The sequence below is a fragment of the Sphaeramia orbicularis genome, chromosome 11 (genome assembly GCF_902148855.1).
Source record: "Sphaeramia orbicularis chromosome 11, fSphaOr1.1, whole genome shotgun sequence".
NCBI lineage: Eukaryota > Metazoa > Chordata > Actinopteri > Kurtiformes > Apogonidae > Sphaeramia > Sphaeramia orbicularis.
This window is the reverse complement of record NC_043967.1, coordinates 10,416,403-10,439,496: the sequence shown is the minus strand read 5'-3', so window position 1 is coordinate 10,439,496 and position 23,094 is coordinate 10,416,403. Positions and strand designations below refer to the sequence as shown.

Below are 23,094 nucleotides of genomic sequence, written 5' to 3'. Positions count from 1 at the left end.
CTAGTGCATGCATTGGGCCCTACACGTCTTCTGTTATAACCCTAACCTTTGCTGTGGGTTCTATGAAAAGAGTAAATGTTAAGTATTAAGACATAAAATTCAGATTATGTAATAACATTTGTCATTGAGTTGAAAACTAAATTGACTTAAAATTGTTTGATCATCTCAAAAAGAGCCTTTAACCACAAACATATTCCTTACCTCAAGGTGTGATACAACAGCTCAACCACGCTAATGTGGATTTCAGTGATTTGATTATTATTGTATGGCTTTGCTTTGAAGTTATTATTAAATATTTGGTACAAGGCTATGCATGCTGCACACACAGTTTTACAAAAGAGAAAATGTTGAGCTCCACAACATGAACCGTTATACATAAGAAAAGACAGCAGTGTAATACAACAAATATTCCTCCATCAGTTTCTACACCAGGTCTTTTTTTTTTTTTTTTTTAATGGACAACAAAATTAAATTCCGTGACTGTTCCAAAACTCGACACAGTTCTACTTGATGATTTTTCCCGTTGGAGCCCTGCATATATTTAGTATTTTTGCTCAAACAATAATAATAATAATAATAATAATAATAATGATGGATTAGATTTATATAGTGCTTTTCTATGAACGCATACTCAAAGCGCGGATCCATTATTCATTCACTCGCACATTCTCACTCTGGTGGTGGTAAAATACATATGTAACCACAGCTGCCCTGGGGAAGGCTAACAGAAGCGTGGCTGCCAATTTGTGCCTACGGCCCCTCCGACCACCACCGAACATTCATATGCATTCATACACCAGTCTGAGTAGCAGCACTGGAGGCAAGGAGGGTGAAGTGTCTTGCCCAAGGACACAACAACACATAACTAGGACAGAGCAGGATTCGAACCACCAACCCTTCAGCTATTGGACACCCCACCCTACCTCCTGAGCCACGGCCGCCCAAATGATGCCACATTAAACAAATGCAGTTTCAAGACTTCTCACTAACATATCATCACTCCAGTCCTGGTCAAAGGGTTTGTCTCCTTTCTCTACCTACCTGGCCCAGTTTCATAGACTGACTCAGAAATAGCTGAATTTTTGACTCTAAGAGGAGTACACCTTATAATGCCATATGTTGATCTTGAACTATCTAAACCTCCAGATGTTGCTACAGCAGCAGCTGAACTCCATCACCTTGCACCAGCAATATTTCCTAAAAATCCTATCAAAGCCCTTGTGCAATTTTATCAACTTACATATCAGTCATGCATATAATACTTAAAGGAGTGATATTTTGCTGTTTTAAAATGGAATTATGCATTTTAAAACATTTCCCTGTGGTCTACATAAACTCTAAATGCTCTGCTTGGGTCTAAATTCCTCATTAATTCAACTCCACAGTAGGGCTGCTTGATTATAGGAAAAAAAAAAAAATCATGATTATTTTAGCAATAACTGAAATCACGATTATTAAAAACGGTTATTTGTTAACCTTAAAGTTGTTTATTTTTTTCTTGCAAAACAATGTAAAATATACTCTTTAAACATAAACAAAGCTTTGATCACTAAAGCAAAGTATGTTCACTTTTGTACGAAACAAAAAAATCTTTGAATGCAAATAAGTGTACTGTAAATTCAAGTATGTTTCCTTTTGTAAATAAATAGTGCACTGTAATTAAACTGCAATAGACTTGCCATAGAACTGTAGCAATTTAAAAAAATAAATAACTAACTCACGTAAAGTGCAAATTATAAATTCAAGTATGTTCAATGTAGTATGAAACATAGTAAATTCAGTGGCGTGCCGTAAGGTTTCAGTTAAGGCCTTCTGTATACATCAGCCATCTACAGGGTGTTTCAAAAAAAAGTTTACACTCAGAAAAATGCCTAAAAAATGAAAGTTCCATAAGTTTCAGAAAATATCTATACGGTTATTGATAGACCAAGGTCTCATGCTTTCATTACCACAATGGCAGTTATCAGCCATACCATGTGAGTGAGCATGGTCCTTGTACTTAATTGGGATAGAAAATGGCTTGCGCACAGATATGAGAGGGATAAAACAAGATCAGACACCACAATTGGAAAGCTTAGGCAGGTGCTTTAATGCTGTGTAATTTACAAGAAAATTCAGTTAACCCTTTGTCTTCCAGAAGCCTCCAAACTTTGCACCCAGGCTGTGCCTTCCTTCACTCAAACAGCAAGTCCTTGCACGTCTGGTTCTGATCGTAGTCCATGCCAAAGAACGCAGGCACACACAGTTCAGTCTTCTACGTGGCCACCATTTCTTCGCAGGCACAGCTCTGCCCTCCTTAACATGTCATAAACCGCACGCCTTATCATTCCACCATCCTGCCTCAAAAGAGTTACTTCAGCTTCAATACGATCCTGCAGGTCATCCAGGTTTCTTGGCGGAGTGACGTAGACCTTTGACTTCAGATGGCCCCACAAGAAAAAGTCAAGTGGGGTAAGATCGGGGGATCTTGGGGGCCACTCAACGGGATGGTTCAGTGCCTAAAATGGACTGTGGTCTGACAAATGTAAACAGTGCTTCGTAGCTTCCGAGAAATTTATGTAGTCATGCCTGGATGGCTCAACCTGGGTGCAAAGTTTGGAGGCTTCTGGAAGACAAAGGGTTAACTGAATTTTCTTGTAAATTACACAGCATTAAAGCACCTGCCTAAGCTTTCCAATTGTGGTGTCTGATCTTGTTTTATCCCTCTCATATCTGTGCGCAAGCCATTTTCTATCCCAATAAAGTGCAAGGACCATGCTCACTCACGTGGTTTGGCTGATACCTGCCATTGTGGTAATGAAAGCATGAGACCTTGGTCTATCAATAACTGTATAGATATTTTCTGAAACTTATGGAACTTTCATTTTTTAGGCATTTTTCTGAGTGTATACTTTTTTTTGAAACACCCTGTAGAATACGTACATTAGGGTTATACGGGTTAGGGTTAGGTTAATACGGGAGTTGCAGCGTAAAGAGATTCGGAAACTGAAGATTGCATTGCGGACGAAGTTGTTTTTATGTGTTTTAGTTTTTCATAAGATTATGATAACAGTGGCGGTGGTTAAACTTTAGATGGTTAAAAAGGTTTGTTGTGTAACCGGTCGGTGTGGACACAACTACGAAACACTTTTTGCACGTGATGTGTTTTTGCTCTTCGTTTTCTTCATCAAACCCAAAGTGATTCCATACAATTGAATTTGACTTGCCTTTTTTGTTTACCAAGCACTTCTGCTGTGATTCTCCTGCCATTTGTCCAGACCGCCAGGTACAACTTTCCTCTTGGGGTGGACCTGCCGGCTAGCTGGCAGCAGTAGCTTAGAGGGGGGCGGGGCAGAGCAGCTCATGGTAGCTTGCGTGCGCGTGAATTAAAACAACTCAAAATTAATAATAGTTTTTTCTCGATTACATAATTTTTGTAATCGTTGCGTCTAATAATCGAAATCGTAATTGAATTTCGATTAATTGCACAGCCCTACTCCACAGGTACATCTTCAACCCTATTTCTGAGTAATGACACCAGAAAAGTGGTTTTGAGCGCTGGCCCTTTAAATGCACATGAGCCACTTCACGCCCCACCCCCTCCAGGTTGTTGACTGTGCTGCTCTGTCCCGTTCAACCAACATCTGAACATTTTAGGTTATCGGCTCGAAATTTGGACACATTTTCAGTATGGACTACAACTGCTGCTGACAAACAATTATGGCGTACTCGGAGAAATGTTTGTCGGAAGTCTTGACCTTATATGTGCAAATGTCGTGATGTAACTAGCTATAGACGTAACAAATTAAGCAGGAATTAAAATAGGTTGTAGACATCCACTTGATTTTTACCAAAATGAATATAAAGATAGTTTTGCAGCACCTGGAGGGTTCAAATTCAAACTTTTTGAACTATTACAGTCCCCAAATACACAAATAAATGTGCCAAAGACTAATAAAAGTGGGTTAAGCTAAATATGACCCCTTTAAATAGTGCCTTTAATATGTATCCAGCTCCATATAATGATTAAGTATGACCTTTGACCTGAAGTCATTTGAATATCATGTTGGAAAAATACAGCAAAATCATCAGGTTTGACTTTTAAAATCTACAATAACATTCTTGCCCACCTTGTGGGTTCTATTGCTTGAAACATGTTAAACACACTATATTTATTCATAAAATATATCAAGCTTTAGAATCAACGAGGAGGGCAAGATGTTCAATTTAAAGGCAAACTAAGAAAGTCTAAAAATTATACATTTCATGCAGAAGTGAGTGGAACATCCTAACTGATCACCTAAACATGTCTTATTTACAAATGTCTGTTATTATTATGATCTTAAGTATTGTTGCTTTAATGGAATTCCTTTCCAGTTGAGTAAATCATGTCACTCTAAATATAAAAGAGTTACATACTTAGTATTACAGACATTATCACGCTAAAAGGGGTTAGTTTTGAAGATGCTTGATATTGCTGTTTGTGCTTCAACAACTGAGTCATGTATCACTGAACATGGTTCAAAATGATTTTCTAGACATAATTATGCATTTTACTGAGCCAGACATACCTATTTTTAAAATAAATCCAAAGTGGACAAAACAGAGAGGATATCAGAATATGTCCTTACACTGGTTCCTCATCTATTACAGACTTCTTTTTTTAGATTCTAATGATGACTTGGTGTAAAACCCTACATGATCTGGCTCTGATGTACTTTTCAGACCATCAGCAAACCCCCTTACTCTGCTCTGAGACCCACTCAGATCGTCAGAGCAAATACAGTTAAAAGTTCTATAATCTAGATTTAAAAATAAAGGGTGATTATTGTTTTTACAGTTTTTTTCTCCAAACACTGTGGAACAAACTCCCACTTGGTATTAAATGAGGTGAGTTAGTGCTTCAGTTTACAACACTTCTAAAAAGACACCTGTACAGTCTAGCACTCATGTGTAATATTTTTATACTGTGTATTCAAATGGTTGATGTTGATATTGTCTACAGCGTTTATCATTTTATGTTTTATCTCTTGTTTTATCATTGTTGAAAGTCCCTGTTTTTACTGCATATGATTTTGTTTCCTGTGTTTGTATGTGTTTTTATGTAATATAACAACTCATAACTGGTTGTGAAAGGAGCCATAGAGAAAAAGATTTATGTAAATACTGAAATACAATGAAATGAAATACAAATAAAAAAAATACAAAAAAATGAAGTAGAGTTAAAAGTGAATTTCTGATACGTATTGCCAATTTAGACAAACAGACAGACAGACAGACAGATAGATAGATAGATAGATAGATAATTAGATAGATAGATAGAAAAAAGACATAGCCAGAAAAATAGCTAGCCTATACAATAAAAATATAACAACATTTCAAATATAACAGTGGTTGTCAACCCAGGTTTGTTGCACTGCTTTCAGAATAACCCCTCCCCTCATTCCACATTTTTTCGGGGATGGGGGGACAGCGGCAGGAGGCTCATGATGCCGTTAGAGGGCCTTAGTTCAAAAAAAATTGAGAAACACTGAAATAGAAGAATGCTCTACTTGACCAGGATGCCTCAGAAAATTCAGAAGACGAAAACTGATGATGCACAATGAACGCTGCATGTGCATGTCTTTTAGTCCGTGTCGTACCTGTGTGCAGCCTCTGAGGAACAACGCTCGTAAACCAGTGCAGCCTCTGGCCAGGGCCTCGATGCCATCACGTGTAATTTGGTCACACCACGACAGGTTCAACATCTCCAACATTCTGCAGCCATCACTAAAAAAGACAAAAAAAAAAAAAACCACTGTGTTCAGTACTATCAGATGTTGACTCCTTGGGTTTGGAAGTTACCAAGACAACTACTTCATTTCATTAGAAGATCATAGGTTATTTTACAGTTCAGTCTTTAGCAAAACATTTGTCATCTTTTCTGAGTTACAAAAATTAAATCTGCTACTAAAAAAAAGCTTCCAGTGTTAAAGCAGAGTTTTCCATAATCTTACAGCAAATCCCTTATGTCTTTGTTGACAGAGCAATAAAATAAAAAATGAAGCTCAATTTTAACTTCACCTAGTTTACACAGCCAACAGAGTCTGTCCTCCTCTGGAGTGACATTAATCCTGTCAACAGGATCTGTGGCTGGTGGTAATGTTCCTGAATGTATCTGTGCACAAAGGGATCTTTGTCGTTTCTTTAAATTACATTTCATTTTAGGCACTACACTTGTTATTTTTTTATGCGGAAATATGTTTATAATTTTTGTTTATACTTAAGTAATAGACTGCTTTTTCCCCAAGCATTTTAATCCTAATTTCCTGAATATCACAAAGCAACTTTTTCTGGGAAGTGAATTTCCAGTCATTATTCCAGGGATGACCAGCAGAAATTTTGAGATGTTTTTTTTTTTTTTAATCAAGTCTCTAATCAGATATCAGAAATCTGTTGCAAACCCAAAACATTTCATGTTTTTGACAGACATCTTGACGTTCCTATTCCTCTATCAGTTAAAAAAACAATTAAACGTATGGACTTCCAAAATAGGTTGAAGATCTAGCTCTGAAATGCACAACAACAGCAACAGGTGCACGTGATGTTGAATGTGTGCGGTTTGTGAGGAGAAGATCAGGGATGGGGAGAGTGTATGGGTGCTACCTGAGGGCCTTGAGAGAGTGGTTGCTGATGGACACACAGGAAGTGAGATCTAGGTGTTTGAGTTTGGAGCAGAACTTGCTGAGGCTGAGGCAGGTGCTGTCTGTGATCTTGGTGCAGCCGTTCAGGTTCAAAACTTCGATGTTTCTACAGTTCTGGGCAAACGTCCTGGGAAACAGGTGAGCAGTAAAGAAGGAGGAGAGGAATTACTCAGGACTCTCTTCATTCAATAAATAAGAACTCAGATGCTGGGAGTAACTGAGGAGCCAATTAACAGAATGTTATGGAATGGTTGTCTCCAGGCCCTCGGGAGGTTCCTGTTACGCTAATGGATATTTATTTTTGTCACATACTACTGTTATATTAAAGTTTCACCCTCCAAAGAACAGCACACACGAACCACAGGTCATGTTTTTGTTCCATCATATACAATAAGTTTTGTTAGTTTTACTTTCACTCTGTAATTTTCTGCATGTAATTCACAAGTTTGTATGGTATACCTACATCATGTGTTTTCTTCTTTTGTGCAATCAACTTTGCATAACTTAGATTGATCAACTGATCTATCTATCTATCTATCTATCTATCTATCTATCTATCTATCTATCTATCTATCTATCTATCTATCTATCTATCTATCTATCTATCTATCTATCTATCTATCTATCTATCTATCTATCTATCTATCTGTCTATCTATCTATCTATCTTCTTGCAACTACTCCAAACCATCCAGGAGGAGTTTCTGACACCGTATGCTAAGTAATCCATAGTTCACTTTGTTCCAACTCTTTTGGTAGGGACCCTCTTTGATCGACACAGTGGTAAAAGAAGTTTCACACCTGCACCATTGGTTTGGATCAAACTCAATAATCTAAAAGTACCAAAAAAACCAACAAAAAAAACACGTATAACTGCTCAAAGATACTTGTAAGTAGGACTGGATTAATCAATTGATTATTTTCCCAATCAATCATGTTTTAGGCCTATCATAATTATCACATAATAATAACATCATAATTATGTGAACGAACCATGATTATTTTACATAATAAAATTACAGTTTACATTCACCTGAATAATAACAGGACAAAACTAGAGAGAAATAACATATTTCTCCATTATATTCACATGGTTTTACACCATTTAAATGCAGCTCTGTTGATGAAATCATCAAGTTACTCCCTATTCTTCCTCTACTGTGGAACTACCTTACGTGTCCTCATCAGTACAGTACAGTAAAGTATAATTATACTAGTATTGGATTTATTCCATGTGGGGACATAAAGTTAACAGAATAATAATAATAATAATGGATTGGATTTATATAGCGCCTTTCTAGACACCCAAAGCGCTTTACATTATTGACCCATTATTCATTCGCTCTCACATTCTCCCTCTGGTGGTGGTAAACTACATCTGTAGCCACAGCTGCCCTGGGGCAGACTGACAGAAGCGTGGCTGCCATTTTGCGCCTACGGCCCCTCTGACCACCACCAAACATTCATACACCAGTGTGGGTGGCACTGGAGGCAAGGAGGGTGAAGTGTCTTGCCCAAGGACACAACGGACTGACTAGGACAGAGCGGGATTCGAACCGCCAACCCTTCGGTTATTGGACGACCCGCTCTACCAACTGAGCCACGACCGCCGAGAAGAGACAATACTGTTCATTGCAATTATTATATATTGCAATTACAATAATCATCAACCCCGATGTCAATATGGTGACACCCTAGATCAGGGGTGGCCAACCCTGGTCCTGGAAAGCTACTATCCTGCATGTTTTAGATGTTTCCTTTTTCCAGCACACCTGACAGCCATTACCAGGCTTCTGCAGAGCTTCATGATAAGCTTATCATTTGACTCAGGTGTTTTGGAAGAGGGATACATCTAAAACATGCAGGATAGTGGCTCTCCAGGACCAGGGTTGGCTGCTCCTGCCCTAGATGTATGAACTTCAAAATATCAGAACACAGTGAAAAATTCTAATCAGTGTTTCTCAAATGTCTAATCCTAAAGATATTCAGTTTACTGTCAAATAGGCTGAAAGAAACCAGAAAATATCCAAATATTATGACGCTTGAACCAAATAGTTTTTTAATAAAAAAAGTAATAACAAAGTAATAAATTCATCATCAAAACAGTTGTTCAATAGTCGACAATTAATTGTATATTTAATTTTAATTCCACTTTTAACTGTTAAAAAGTTTTGAGCTAAACAATGTCAATAAAAGGTAGATTGTTATGTTAAGGCAGAATAACACTGCTATTGTTCTTCTCGTGTTTTCTGTGTGGTACACAACAATTAGACTAAATAAATTTAAACTTCTAGGACAGAGTTCCCTGGGAGGGAAGAAGCACAAGCAGTTTAAAGTAAAAGTTTGTTTTAGAAATAATCCCTCGAGGGGAAAAAAGCAAACAAGTAATCAAACCAACATAAGAGTAATTTTTTTAGGGTGGGGAGCAAAGTGCAACCACACTTATTATATCGGTATGTGCCAGAGAGACAAGGAAAATCTCACTTCATAGAGGCATCTCCCACGCTCAGGCAGCCCCTGAGGCTCAGCTGCCTCAGGAAGCCTCCACAGCGCTTCGAAATGTTCTCCACAACCCGGCCCTGAGAGACACAGGGACAGAGAGACAGACACAAAGACCAATGGATTGAGAGAGAGAAAGACAGAGAGCGAGAAAGAGAGAGACAGAGAGACAGAGTAAGTAATGTGACTTGGGCCACAGGACAGAGGATCAGCTGTGACATCACAGTCGGCACCAAAGCCTACTGACCCAGCACTAAGCCCTGGGCTGGATAATGCTACTCAACAAGCACACGCATTCACACACATGCTGTACGTGTACGTATGCACACACACACTCACAGACACACACACACACACACACACACACACACACACACACACACACACTGTCCACTCGACCCCTCCTTTCCTTTCTTTCTCCAACTCTCTCTCTCTCTCTCATGTATAAACACACCCCTCACCTCTATGTCTGTCTGAAAGTTGAACAAGTCGATCTTCTGCCAGTTGCTGCCGTCTAAGGCCAGGACATTCCACGCCTGAGAGGGTGAGAGACAGGTTGTGGACAGAGACAGACAAGTAGGTCAGACAGAGGTGGGGGACAGTGAATGGTGACTGTGTTATTATTAAAAAAAAAAACTAAGAGTGGATCAAACTCCTCTGCATAGCTCTCTTCGGATTCAGCTGTGTACAAATCAAAGTTGTTATTATTTTAAACATTTATTCCTATTTAGTTTTACAAGTGAAGTCTCTCCATCTTCAATAAATATACAAATTAAAGTTTAATTTTCATGTTCTCTCTTTGCTTGATGCAGTCTTGGAAAGTGAGTGCACACCAGGTCTCAGTAATTACAATGCCCAAAACTTCATCTTCACGATGGACCGCTACGAGCTTTCTCTGGTAAAGGGGCAGAACTATGAGACTGTTTGCCAACTTAGTTTTGGATTTTGGCCTTATTATGAAAAAGAGAAAAAAAAAAATCCACTAAGCTGTTTACATGGATAATGATAAAATGAATAATCCGCTAATATTCCCATTTACATGCAGCTCTGCATAATATTGGCATAATCCATACGTCTTACTGAAAAAAATGCTCCATTCACAAAATTTTAGAATATTCCAACACAATATGTTTAAATGAAAACTATGTCAGAATATGCATTGTTCTCACACCTAATACTGCTGTACAGATTATAGTTTTATACCCATATTGTATTTCTGCTTTCTTTTTCTTTTTTGTTGTTTTATTTTTTACTATAAAAAAAAGCCACTTTTTTTCACTGCAACAAGCACTACAATGTAAGGTGGTACTTGTGGATATTCAAATATTTCAGGTCAAAACTACTGTTGTGTCCATGATAAATAAATGTCATTTGAGAGGAAGAGATGAGTTTTAGTTTACATTTAGTTGTAGCTTTCAAGCAATATGGTCAATGCTGTGTGTGTGTGTGTGTGTGTGTGTGTGTGTGTGTGTGTGTGTGTGAAAGTCCATTTTATTCTTAAACACTATTCATGTTGCTTTACAAAATGAATCAGAAATTGTACTTTCTTTCACACTGCATTGTCCACTGTAGTTTCTATTTAGTCTTTGTGTTTTTGAAATCTGTTATTTTCATTGTATACTGTATTGCATTTCATCTTATTAAGTCTTACGTTTCATTAACTAAAACAATCCTACTACACACTGGCAAGAGCACTTCTTGTTTCAGCTGCTGTTTTCACTTCATCTTATTTATTGGGTAGAAATTTTGAAAAAAAAAAAAAACTGCCCACCTGAGCCAAAAAAAAGAACCAAAACACCAACATATTCACTATTTTAAAGCACATATTAAACGTGCTACTAGTTTGCCTTTGATTTTGTGGGTATATGCAGAAACACCAGTCCTACAGGGGTACATGCTGTTGTAAAAGGGACAGCCTCCACAGCTCTGCGTTCATAGTCCACATGCCAAGGCCTTGTTTTTAATTCACACACAACCCATTCATAAGTGGTTTTCAGCTGCAGTGCACTGTGATAAAGCACTTACACTCAACCAGCAGATGGCGCTATATTATAGAGTTTTCTAGAAAATTCAACAATGGTGAACATTCCTAAGTTTTAAATTGCATAAATCCATTCAAAGTATCACTTGTCAGTAGGTGGATTTGGAGGTGTAGCGAGAGGTGCTTACCTTGGATACTTGGGCACACCTACAGAGGGTAACCACATCTAGGTAGGAGAATATTCTAGAGAGAAAGACAAAAGAGAGCATGAGTTTGTCTCATTTTGTGATCATTCTCAGACAAAAAAAAAAAATGTTGTTGATGTGAGTGTGTATAAAGCAGCATATAAAACATATATTTTCTTATGTGAGTCTTTTGCGTGATTTAATGTATGGGTTATGTCGGGTGAAAACAGAACAATCCCCTGTGTTGGTGGGTTGCAGGAGAGCCCCACAGACGGGCAGTGTTTGAGCTGTGAGCCGGTCGGCCACAAAGGGCCGCATGCAGCAGGCTACTGGGTCAGCTCAATCCATTAATCTGCCAATGAGTAATCTCTGGCACTCAGACAGGCAAGGCCACAGACAGCCTGGGACAGACAGACATACAGTATACAGTATGCACACACAAAGACAAGACATGATGGCCACACACATGCCTGAAACCATACACCCATACCTGCAGAGCCAAACAGTATTCTGCATCTAATACAGATGCCTTAAAGGGACAATCTATAGTAAATTTGAGGTATTTGGACAATTGTCATGGTGCCAAAGCTTTGAGTCCAGCTGGGGTCTGAATGTCCTTTTAACTGTAGGAAACAGGAGCTGGCCATTGTTTCCTTCATATAGACACAGACAAAGGCTGTCTGTTTTTATGTGCTGGACCAGGGCATGTTGGGACATGTCTGCATAATCTATACCAGAGTCTCGCATCAGGAAGCACTTTCATGCAGCAAAATAATCCAGCGCACTCACTCATACACACAGTCATAGGTGATATACATACGGAATGACATTTGGAAAAATATCTGTCTTTTGAATTCCTGCCATGTTGTTTCTTGGAAATGTAAGTGCCCATATTTGTGGGTGCATGTAGGGAAGAGTCATTTTTAGTCAGTACTTTAGTCATTTTTAGGTATTTTACATGGAAAATTTACATATTGTAGTTTTAAGATGGAAGATTTTGATCTGTTAGCAAATGAAAGCACAACATATTGGCATGCCTTTCAGCCAGATTTGTGGTTTACAGGAGTCCAGCTTAAAGTTTAAGCAGGGGGACTGTGAAGTAGCCTAATCACTGAGACTGAACCTGAATGGGAAACATAATGCATTGTCATGATAAAGTCAACTGTAGATCAGATTTAACATCCCAAAATGCAATGTCTTTTCTCGCAGTCTGTCATTTTAATATGAAATCTCCAAAGAACCTTATGCACAAATGTTGTTCCATGCACCCACACGTTGTAAGGAACACCTAGATAAACACATTGAGGGGTTTGAAGGCTGTCGGAGAACCTGACCAGTCAAGTGAACACTCATCGATCTCCGTTCTATTAACTGGTTAATGGCTTTGATGCTGATCATTGATTGTCTGTTTTAATCAAACAGAATCTAACTTTCCATTATGTGTGAGGGAGGCCTTTTATCAACCACAGAATACTTCTGTTAATCATTCCAGCAGGGAAGCAATTAATCAGTGTGTGAATTGGTGAGTTCCATTCTGAGTCACGTTCTGTGACTGACACTGGCTTACGTATTTATGACAAAGTGATAGGAAAGATAAAGAAACGGGAGAAAGGTGATAAAATAACAAGCAAAGCGGGGACAACATTATGAGAACTGTATGTTCTTCAATGACATGCACCGTAATACTTGCAGGATAGAAAATAAATCCATAGGCTTTGCTCTGTCGAATCCTGCTCATTTTGTTGTTTGTTCTTGTGAGAAATAATGGGATTTTAATGGAACATAGTCCCATTTGTTGACAAAATGTACACCTGGCCCTTCAAGCATGGCTACATAAGAGAGAGTCAAGCCTTCACTATGAGTCTCGGACTGGTTGCTATAGTAACTCCAGTCAGACATGAATTTGGGTGTTTGGGAGGGTGCTGAGTCAGTGGTTTTGGGTAAGAAGACCCTGAACTCTCTGAGGCTTGACTAAGGTTCTATATCATGGCACAGTTTTCACACTTTAAATCCATGCTGCACTGGCCCAGATAACAGCTGTTTACAATGCACCAGCTGAAAGGCGGACTGAAGTAAAAAAAAAAAAAAAAAAGCCAGGTAGAAGGACGATGCATTAAACTTTCCATGTTAATGAGAACACAAAGCAAATTAAGAGATTAATTAGGAGATTTTTTTTTTTACATAAAATAAAAAAAACAACAACTTTTGATTACTTTTTTTACACTAAATGTGTAAAGATGCATCACACAAATAAGCATAACATTCACCATGGTAACACGACATGTAGTTCACCCACTTTCCACGGTTTAAGACCAATTTGCCGCTTTCTCAGTAAGGCTTTTTTTCCACTGCTGATATTGTGACACATGTGTACTAGATCATGTGACTGAATATGTGCGAGTACATATTTTTTCCCGTCTACTGCTGAAAGTGTTGCTGGTGGTAATGGGCGTACTGGTAGTCTCTGTGGAGCACAGCTGGAGCAGCAGAAGAGCACAGCACTGCGGAATTCCCCACCAGCTAAGACAAGCTATTTATAGCACACACAGACACACATTGACAGAGACATACAGTTTGCATAGGCCTAAGACTGTTTTACACAACTACACACGCAAAAAACATGCACAACTTGTGTCCAAAAATAAACAATCCACATCACATATCTGCAGAGGAGCATGTAGGTGCAGACCTTTCAGATGTACATCTGCTCACACATAGAAAAATCCATATAAATCAGTGTGGAGGATGAACACGGGTGAGTGCATGTGTTCGATTTATGGGCCATTCACAGCTGCTCTAGGACATAATATTGGTCTCTAGGTCATACGGTCAACAAACACTAATTTCAGACTAGTGACCAATATACATCATAGAAAAAGTGACAAGGAGCACACTCACACACAACTTGTGATAAACCAAACACTCCTGCACATTCAGTAAATGTTCAAGGCTGCTTCTGCTAATGAGTAACTGTGACCTAAACTACTGTCCTGGGGTATATTGTGGTGTTTTGTGTGTACATGTGTGGACTGGTAGATGTGTGCGTGTTATAAGTCTTACCTAAGAAGAAGCTCTTTGGGGAGCTTCTTGTTAATGGGGGCTTCATCGCTGTTTGAGAACACCTGTCGAGACAAAAGGCAAACATAAGGTGCAAGTGTTTGTGGGTGTCATGTAATTTGAGGTGGTCAAAGACTGGAGTGGAGACAATGGGATAAAGACCAAGTACAAGCTGTTACAATGGCAACAGAAAAAAAACAAAGGTGAAAGAGTGTCATTATTATCCTAGAAACCCCAACTGAAAATAGAGCAGACCCCCGTTCACCCTCATCTATGGTGGCTGGAAAAACCATGAAACAAAGACAGTGCTTGTTTTGTCCCTTCTGGGCTACACAAACCTGCAAAAACTATGAATAATTATCATGGTAAATGCTTAAACATTATTTGATTCCAATCTAAAAGGTGATTTATACTGAAACCAGAAGGCTATTTGTGGATTTTAACTATTCTTTATGGTCAGAACATAATAAATACTGACAAATGGGAGATGATTTCAGAGATGCAGAACATCCAAAACGAATACAATAATAAAATTTGCATGAGTAAAATAAAGTAAAACATTATAATATTTGGAAGTGTGTTAGGTGACAAATAGGAACATTTTAAATACTTTTTGAGGTCAAATAACCAGCCACTTCAAGTCCATCAGTTGCTACGTCATTGTTAACTCATGCTTTTCACCAAAACCACAATAAAAATAATAATAATGAAATAATAAAAAATAATAACAATAATAATAATAATAATAAACAGGCTTTACTGAACATATTCAGCACTTAAGCAGAAACAGTGCCATAAACATTAGTTGCGCAACTCTGTGAAGTAAAACATAAATCTCCTCCTATGTCAAATAAAAATTAGTCAGCTCTTCAAAATGATGCGAACTACGTTTACCATTTTGACTAACAGACTGAATATTCATGTACATCTTTACTGACATAAGCAATGCAATACTCAAAAGACAAATGAAAATACATCACAATTTGCAAATTTATTCCTCAGCCCTGACAGTAATGCACCCTGATGTAAGAAGCCACCTGCTATGAAATTAAAAAAAGAGGAAGTCCATTCTGAGCTACTATAGAAACTCAGCAAACTCAATTGTAAGGTAATGAACAACAATTCATTTTCTTGTCATTATACACTGATGAAACAATATTTGTGAATATTAGGCTACACTCCATAGTAAATCTTACACACTGGGCCTTTAAGTTTAATATGAATGATATCTTAATGTCTGTCATTATACCTAAAATGAGCCTCGTTGTCCAAGGTCCTTTAGAACAATTATGAAGCCGAATTGTCAATATTTGTCAAATTGTGGTGAATTTTATGTCTTGAAGCAAAAAAATACCAACAAATCTTCAATAAACAAGTGAGCTCTCATGAATCTGCCAGCATTAAAAGTCAATAAACCCCTGCATGATCTTTGCAAAAAACCTATTACATGCTTAAGCTATGCTAATAAACAATCCAGAGCTACATTTGGCTTTCCGTGCCCCCTCCTTACAAGATTAGAATTCTGTTAGCCTGGTCAGCTTGTTGGCATGCTTATCTCAATTAGTCTACTCGCTGGATGTCTGGCCATCTGCTGAGTGGGACACACACACACTCACACACACACTCACACTCTATGCTTGCACACTCGCAGGTGATTCAAATCAGACTTCTGTGTGTGAAGAACAGAGGCAGAACATTCCAGATCAGGTGGGCTGTAGTATTCAGCCATGAATTTAAATCACGGCAACAAACACCCACATTCCCTGTGCCTCTGCGCACACATCCCTGCCAGTGTTGCACTTGTGTATCCTCAAAGACACCGAAACTGTATCTAATGAGGGGGCTCCCTGCTGTTTCACATCCAAACACAAACACTGAAATATAAAAAGACAAATTGGAGAGAGAAAAAAAAAAGGCATGAGAGGACCAAAAGGTTGATTTCTGGGCTCCAGATTGCTCCTTCGAAAGAGAAATCGAAAAAGCAGAGAAGAGAGGAAAGGGGGGGAGGGAAAAAAAAAAAGAGGAAGAAGCAGCAAATAAAAAAAGGTATCAAGGAAAAATGTGCAAAAGTTGTTTTGAAAATCAGAGAGTGAAAAAATGAGAGGGGAGGGGAAGAGGGAGGGAGGAAGTAAGGGCCTTTGGAGAGGAAGTGGGGTCAAAAAGACAAAAGACAGGGAGTTGGTCCAGTCAAGGCCCAGCAGACGATTATTAACTCAGCTGGTTTACATTTTAACATCTACACTCAGGTGACAAAAATGCAGAGTCGTTGACAATGGAAGTCTGGGTGTATTAATTAACTATACAACACTTGATCCAGGAGACTACTCAAACCCTCTCCATCACTGGTTCTCCACTGTTACACTCTTTAAAAATGCCAATGAAGTTTCCACAGAATATTTACACAAACACTAAGAATATAGCCTTTGTCATGATCATGTGACTTCCAGCTTCTGTTATATATAGAATCCTGTCTGTGGAGAAAAGTGAATTCAATTGACCCTAATCATTTGCCAGTACTGCTTGCAGACAAATGAGATGTTAGGAAGAGGACTTGGCCAGCTTGCAGACGAGGCCTTTATTGACTCGTGTCCCTCTAAAGCCAGAGGTGGCTTAGGATTTAGAACTAAATTTAGACTTAATACCGCGGCACCTCTGCAACACATCGTTCACCTTTGACCTCTCCTTCAAACAGACAAACACAATCTACAGGTAGACAGCAAAAGCAGTAATATTTTAAGCCTTTTATGTTGTTAAACGTGTATACTGTTACACTTCAGTTTAATATATTGGTGACATAACAAGATTACCCAATAATAACCACAGAAATAAACAGTGTGTTTAAGCTCCCCACACAGGAGGGTGGTTTCATTATTTAATATTTTGCACCCGTCTTAATCTAATGACAAAAATAACTGTCACACTGATAGACAGACATATTTATATTACTGGTACATCTCATTTTCCTTTCATACGCAGCTGATGAAGCAGCCAGATGAAATTCCTTGAATACATTATTGTTGTGTAAACGCACTCAGTCATAGCTATGGTGTTATGGCTGCAAAGTTCATACTATCTCTGGTGTGCATGCTTCATTAAAATTATCACTTGAGCGTTGTGGGGTGCTTGTACCCTGTGCCAGCAGAGCAGCATTCCCAAGCAGGGAGTTCCTCTCTCTGCAGTCGTACTCCTATTCTGTAACAGCGTACAACCAACTGGAAATTATTCTAATCAGTTCTATAACAGATCTACAGGCTTCTTTCACTGCCACATTAACATTGTAAATAAATTATTTTGCATAACACTTTATGATTTTCAGCCTGGAAAGCAGCACCTCAAAGGGGTTGGTGGAAACATCTCCCTTAGGCCACATGCCCATGTCCCCCTGACTCCACTATGTTAGCCTTTACTCTTGTCCAGTCCACTCAGTCTGTTCTTCTAACATCCATACAACAACCACAACAGGTTGCTTCCTACAGTACTTTTCATCTGTTTTAAGTCACTTATAGTTATGTTGGAAATCCCCTGATATGGCAATACACACACAACAGTACCACCTTGAAGGTTCATATCCATCCACACACACACACACACACACACACACACACACACTGCTCAAACTACTGACATGTCAGGTGCCATTAAGTCAAAGTGTAAAGAATCTCAATTATGGCTTAACAATATTTCAGAGAAATGTGTAAATGCAACTAGTTGGATGGGGACTGATTCAAGATTCGATGAGACAATGACCTGATGATGACAACACCACCACAGTAAACTAGACTAAATAATTGTAAACAAGTACAGTAAGGGCAGTTTCTGAGTATTTCAAACTAACTCCTCTGCTTTCACTTACATTTATAGAAAATGTGTTTAACTGAACTGCAGAAAAGTCTTCAACCACCATTTAGTTTGTCATTTCACCACAGTTATAATGACCATACCTTTTGCATTTCTCAGCCTCTGTATCAAGATACAACCAGAATACACAGAAAATATGCAAAAAACATTAAATTATTGTTTCTACAGACAGGAGTGGCAAGTATTTAATGTGACTTCCCTTTGCACTTTTCATGCCTTGAGTTCTTTTGTGCCGACAGTATGAGATTTACTGCACTAATCTTCACGTTTTATGTCAATTGTTTCTTATTGTTTGGGCTACTCTCTGTCATGGGAACAGAGGTTTCACTAAATACTGACTTTTGCCTGTATAAGCCATTCAGCTCTAATTTGTTTTTGTGTGTGAGTTTTTAAAACAGTGTGAACATCTCTTGTGCTGTATTTGAACATGGAGGCTGAGGAATATATATATATGTGCATTACAACCTTGCAAAAATAACAGCACTAAAGGTGGCATACATCCTTGCATTTTTTGGTAGCTGATGCAAAATGCTTCAGAAATATCGACTGGAAGTTTTGAGATATTGCTACTTTTCCTTGCATAGTCTTCATCTGCTGCAGCTGTGACATGTATGAAATGGTGTGTGTGAGTGTTTACCCAGCAAATTATCTCCAGTGTGTCATGGTGAGATGGAAAGGGTGTGGGAGGGAACACAAATAGCACTCAGGTATTCTATGTTTTGCACCATAGTCCTGATGATTCCTGACTAGAAGACACAAAAAGGCAAGAGGACAGAGACCCCCACCCTCATCACCACCATCTCCTCCACCTCTCCCATGATACCTGTCATTTACAGGTAGGAGGTGGTGTCATGTGAGGGGGGGGGGGGGGGGGTTGCAGTGTTATCTGCCAAATCCAAGTGATGATGACTAAACTGACTGCTGCTTGTATTTACAACATTACTCTCCCATCTGTATCCCAGACTGCCCCTCGAAAGCCTGTATCCTCAGGCGACAGTGCCAGCCTCGGCCCTGATATATTGACAATCCCTGAGCCACAGCCCTCCTGTCCCGCAGTCCTGAGCTCCATGTTGTCGCTGTCTACTGGTGCGGCAGGACAATAACAGGATTTCGGATTACCCTTGACCAACAAAACGCCTCGGATCCCGACTGCATGTTAAATCAGGAGCAGGGCACACGGCTGGACACACACACACACACACATCCACACACACTTTGCTTATACAAGCCCACGACTCCCACGTCCACTAGAAACAAACAGTTTAACCGTTGGTGGTCCACTCCCTGTGTCATACCTCGAACCGGCCCTTGGTGATACCGTTCATGTCTGCGGCGGCACGTCCCCGGTTACACACCGCGCAGACACCAGTCGAGCCGTTGGACGAAATGCCGTTATTGTTTTTGTCGCCGTTTTATTTTTGGTCGGTCAGAGTAATAGGGGAGCAGAGCCGGAGCTGGGTCCTCACACCCTCCTCCACCACCTCCACCTCCTCCTCCTCCTCCTCTCCCCCCCAGCCGTCAGCGAGGCTCCTCTCTCCGGGTCAGCGGTGCTGCTGGTGGCGGCGGCGGTGTCGGTACGGTGGTAGGGGACCGGGACCGCTGGCCTGCGGTACGGTAGGGCAGGGTAAGGTGCCGTTGACGGTCGTCGTCTCGGAGACCAGCGGCTCCGCAGCCCGTCTCATCACAGGGCTACCAAAATAACAATAATAACATGGACGGTCTGTCAAGTGACTTCACTTCCGCCTCTCCCTTCATCGCCCCGGCGCGAGTCAGCTGGCCCCAGATCTCCTAAATCTGATAAAAACACACGGGAAACACTCAACGGAGCTCGTCGTTCGCCGTGCACTTCATATTTTCGGTATCAAACGCTCATTATGGCGACTGACATCAACGTTTTCCTCAATGTTATCTGTTTACTTGCGGGGAAGGGGGAGGGTCTACGTGACGTCATTGCTGCGGGAAAAGGCACGCGTGGTCGATTTGTTTTGATTGTGGGGGTCTTTGCAGAGATTTTAGAAATGTGGCGACAGTGGGCGGATTTATGTGTCGTTTTTGTTGTGGCCGCGTTTTTTGTGGCAGTCGCGGGAATGGCAGCGTGGATTCGTGACCTGACACGAACCTTGTCTGTGTGTCTGATTCAAGGAAAGGAAAGGAGGGAAGGGAGGAAAGAAGGAAGGGAGAAGGAAACACACACACACACACACACACACACACACACACACACACACATCATGTGAAATGCCAGATGTATTTATTCCATCCCACATGTGTCACATTCAGTCTTCGACCCAGACAAATACGCCCAAAACATTCGGGATTAGTATCTGTTATCCCTGCATTATTGATAAAGTATTTAATAATCAAATTGAATCACTTGGATGTTATCAGAGGCCGGAGGATGTGCACGGTCTGTTAACAGTGCTATGTTATTATTGCAGGTTTTGGAGACAGAGCTGCAGACAGACTATGCATCCTGAATGAAATATCTGCACAGGCGTTCTCATAAACAACGGCTAGAGGGCGCTCCTATGCAGCCAGCCTAATCTGTGTTCACCCTGCACTGATACAACAAGGATAAGATCAGTTTTAGAGAATGGTTGCTCTTCCAACTTGCATAACACCGTGGAAATGGAATAGAACATAGTGTACTGGAAATTAATTACTTATCCTATGCAAAAGTATTAGGTTGCCTTAAGCATTGTGGTTTTTGCAATGTTGTAATGAACATACTATTTCCTAGTCTCTTTATTAGGGTGATTAAAAGAAAACACAGGAAATAAATGCACAGTATTTAAAAAAAAAACATACACAAATCTCTTCCACAGGCTGAACTTAGTAGGTACCATTTCCATGACAAAAACGACACATCTGATGTGTTTTAAAATTAATGCAGTAAATCTCACAATGTCCGCACAAAAGATTTCAAGATATTTTTAGTGCAAAGGGAGGTCACACTAAATACTTTCCCCTCTGGTCTGAAATGAGTGTTTTGAATGCTGTATTTCCTGTATGTCCCTGATGTGCAGAGAAATAGGGACTGAGAAATGCATAAGATGACAGGTACAACACCTGAGTATATGACAGATAGACTGGAAAATAAACTGTAGATAAATAATTCACGTTATTTGTTTTACTTTCACTATTAATTATTCTTTTCTTTCTTTTCTTAAGGTGAAAGACATCCAAAGCTCCCCTAGGTATTAATAGGGCAATATAAAGGGTTAATAAAGTTAATGAGAATCTGTGTCTGAATATAGGTCATTATAACCTTGTTAAATCAACTCAACACTTTAGTACAGCAGTGATGGGTAGACAGTAGTAACCACATTTAGCACTACACTGAGGGGGTGTACTTGTACGTCCTTGAGTATTGTAGCTCTGCCTCTTTTGATTCTATTCCACTGTGTGTAAAGGTAAAGTGTTGCACTTTTTTCTCCATCACATTCATTATTACTGTTAGAATAAAGTAGCCTAAAGCACCATAGACTGTCACAGATCAAACTGCCCAGTTAGTAGGCCCGTATAACGTAATTTAAACTATAAAAATCTCTGAAGAGATTGTGTGTGATTGTTAAGAGCTTAAAGCTTCAACGCTGCAGGAGAGCTGTTGAGGTTCTGCTGAGATGTTGTAATAAAAGTTAAATGATGTGTTAAAGTGAAACAATGTAGCTGAAAGAGCTTAAGGCACAAAATATTGCAGAAGGTTAAAGTACAACAAAATGGTTAAAGATATGAATTAAATCAATTTGTCATGACTCAGAAAATGGAGTTCCACTTTCGATATTAAAACAAGGCACTTATACATTGTACACCCTTCTTATCACACCTAACATACTCAGTTATTGTACCGTACTGTGGATGCATTCAAAAGAATCCCAGACCCCCATAAACATACCCTCAGGCTATGGATTCATGTTTCTATTATAACTTTTTTTTCAGTGTTACTTGTGATGCAGTGGATGTGATTTCACTGTCAATACTTTCAGTTCTATTACCAGACCAAAAGGCACATTTGCAAATAAAATCATACCCCCGTACCCCTGGATCATCTTCCATATCAGCCAGTAACTGATGGATATTATCATGCAACATGTGTGTGATTTTTTTTTTTTTTTTTTTCAGAGCAATACCTACCTTCCTTTCTGAGAAAATGACAAAAACCAAACTCATCCAGTCTCCCAATGCTTCCTGATTATCAAAAAAGGACTGAGACATTGTAAAGATCTGCTTAAAATTTTTGGTTTGAAATGGGCTGTTGATTTGGGGTTATATGTGTGGACAGACTGACAGAAAGACAGATAGACAGGCAGACAAACAAACACAGACGGATAAACAGACAGACAGATAAACAGACGGACAGATAGACAGACAGACCTAAAGGCAGCAGCCTCAGCTCATGATGTATTTTCAGGTAGTTGTTCTTTACTTGAGTATTTCCACTATAACTTTCTACCCTACTATTTTGTCTGACAGCTTTATTTCCTTTTCAGATTTCGACATTTCTTTTTCTACCTCCATGAAAACCCCATATCTGAATTATTTTGCATATTTGTGATAAACTGAAATGTTCAAGTGTTCATTTATAGGTTGAGAAAATTCTTCTCCTGAAGCAAATTTAACTCTTTATAAACATTCTTGGATTCACTGGGAATACATTGTCACAAAGTTGAAAACAAGCCTGTTTTTCTGAGTTCATAAAGATTCAACTTTTTAGAAATATGTAACTGTCTCAGGACAGCAACGCTACAAATATATAATGTTCTTATAGAATATGATGCACTGCAGCAGATTGGATTACCAAGAGTATATATAGTACTTCAAATGAACTCCACATCTGTAGCAGTAAAATGCAA

At 39.3% G+C, this 23,094-nt stretch overlaps 1 protein-coding gene across 1 annotated transcript in view; it reads right to left on the bottom strand.

The window, feature by feature from the left end:
- The window catches only part of fbxl2 (F-box and leucine-rich repeat protein 2), a 29,064-nt gene extending 8,925 nt beyond the window's left edge, over nucleotides 1–20,139 (bottom strand). Inside the window, exons 1-7 of the mRNA XM_030147307.1 lie at nucleotides 19,537–20,139; nucleotides 14,387–14,448; nucleotides 11,330–11,384; nucleotides 9,622–9,696; nucleotides 9,146–9,240; nucleotides 6,625–6,789; nucleotides 5,622–5,748 (exon numbers count right to left, since the gene is read on the bottom strand). Coding sequence (XP_030003167.1) covers nucleotides 5,622–5,748; nucleotides 6,625–6,789; nucleotides 9,146–9,240; nucleotides 9,622–9,696; nucleotides 11,330–11,384; nucleotides 14,387–14,448; nucleotides 19,537–19,566 — 609 coding nt within the window. The 5' untranslated portion in view covers nucleotides 19,567–20,139. The remainder of the gene's footprint in view (nucleotides 1–5,621; nucleotides 5,749–6,624; nucleotides 6,790–9,145; nucleotides 9,241–9,621; nucleotides 9,697–11,329; nucleotides 11,385–14,386; nucleotides 14,449–19,536) is intronic.
- Nucleotides 20,140–23,094: the final 2,955 nt, after the last annotated feature.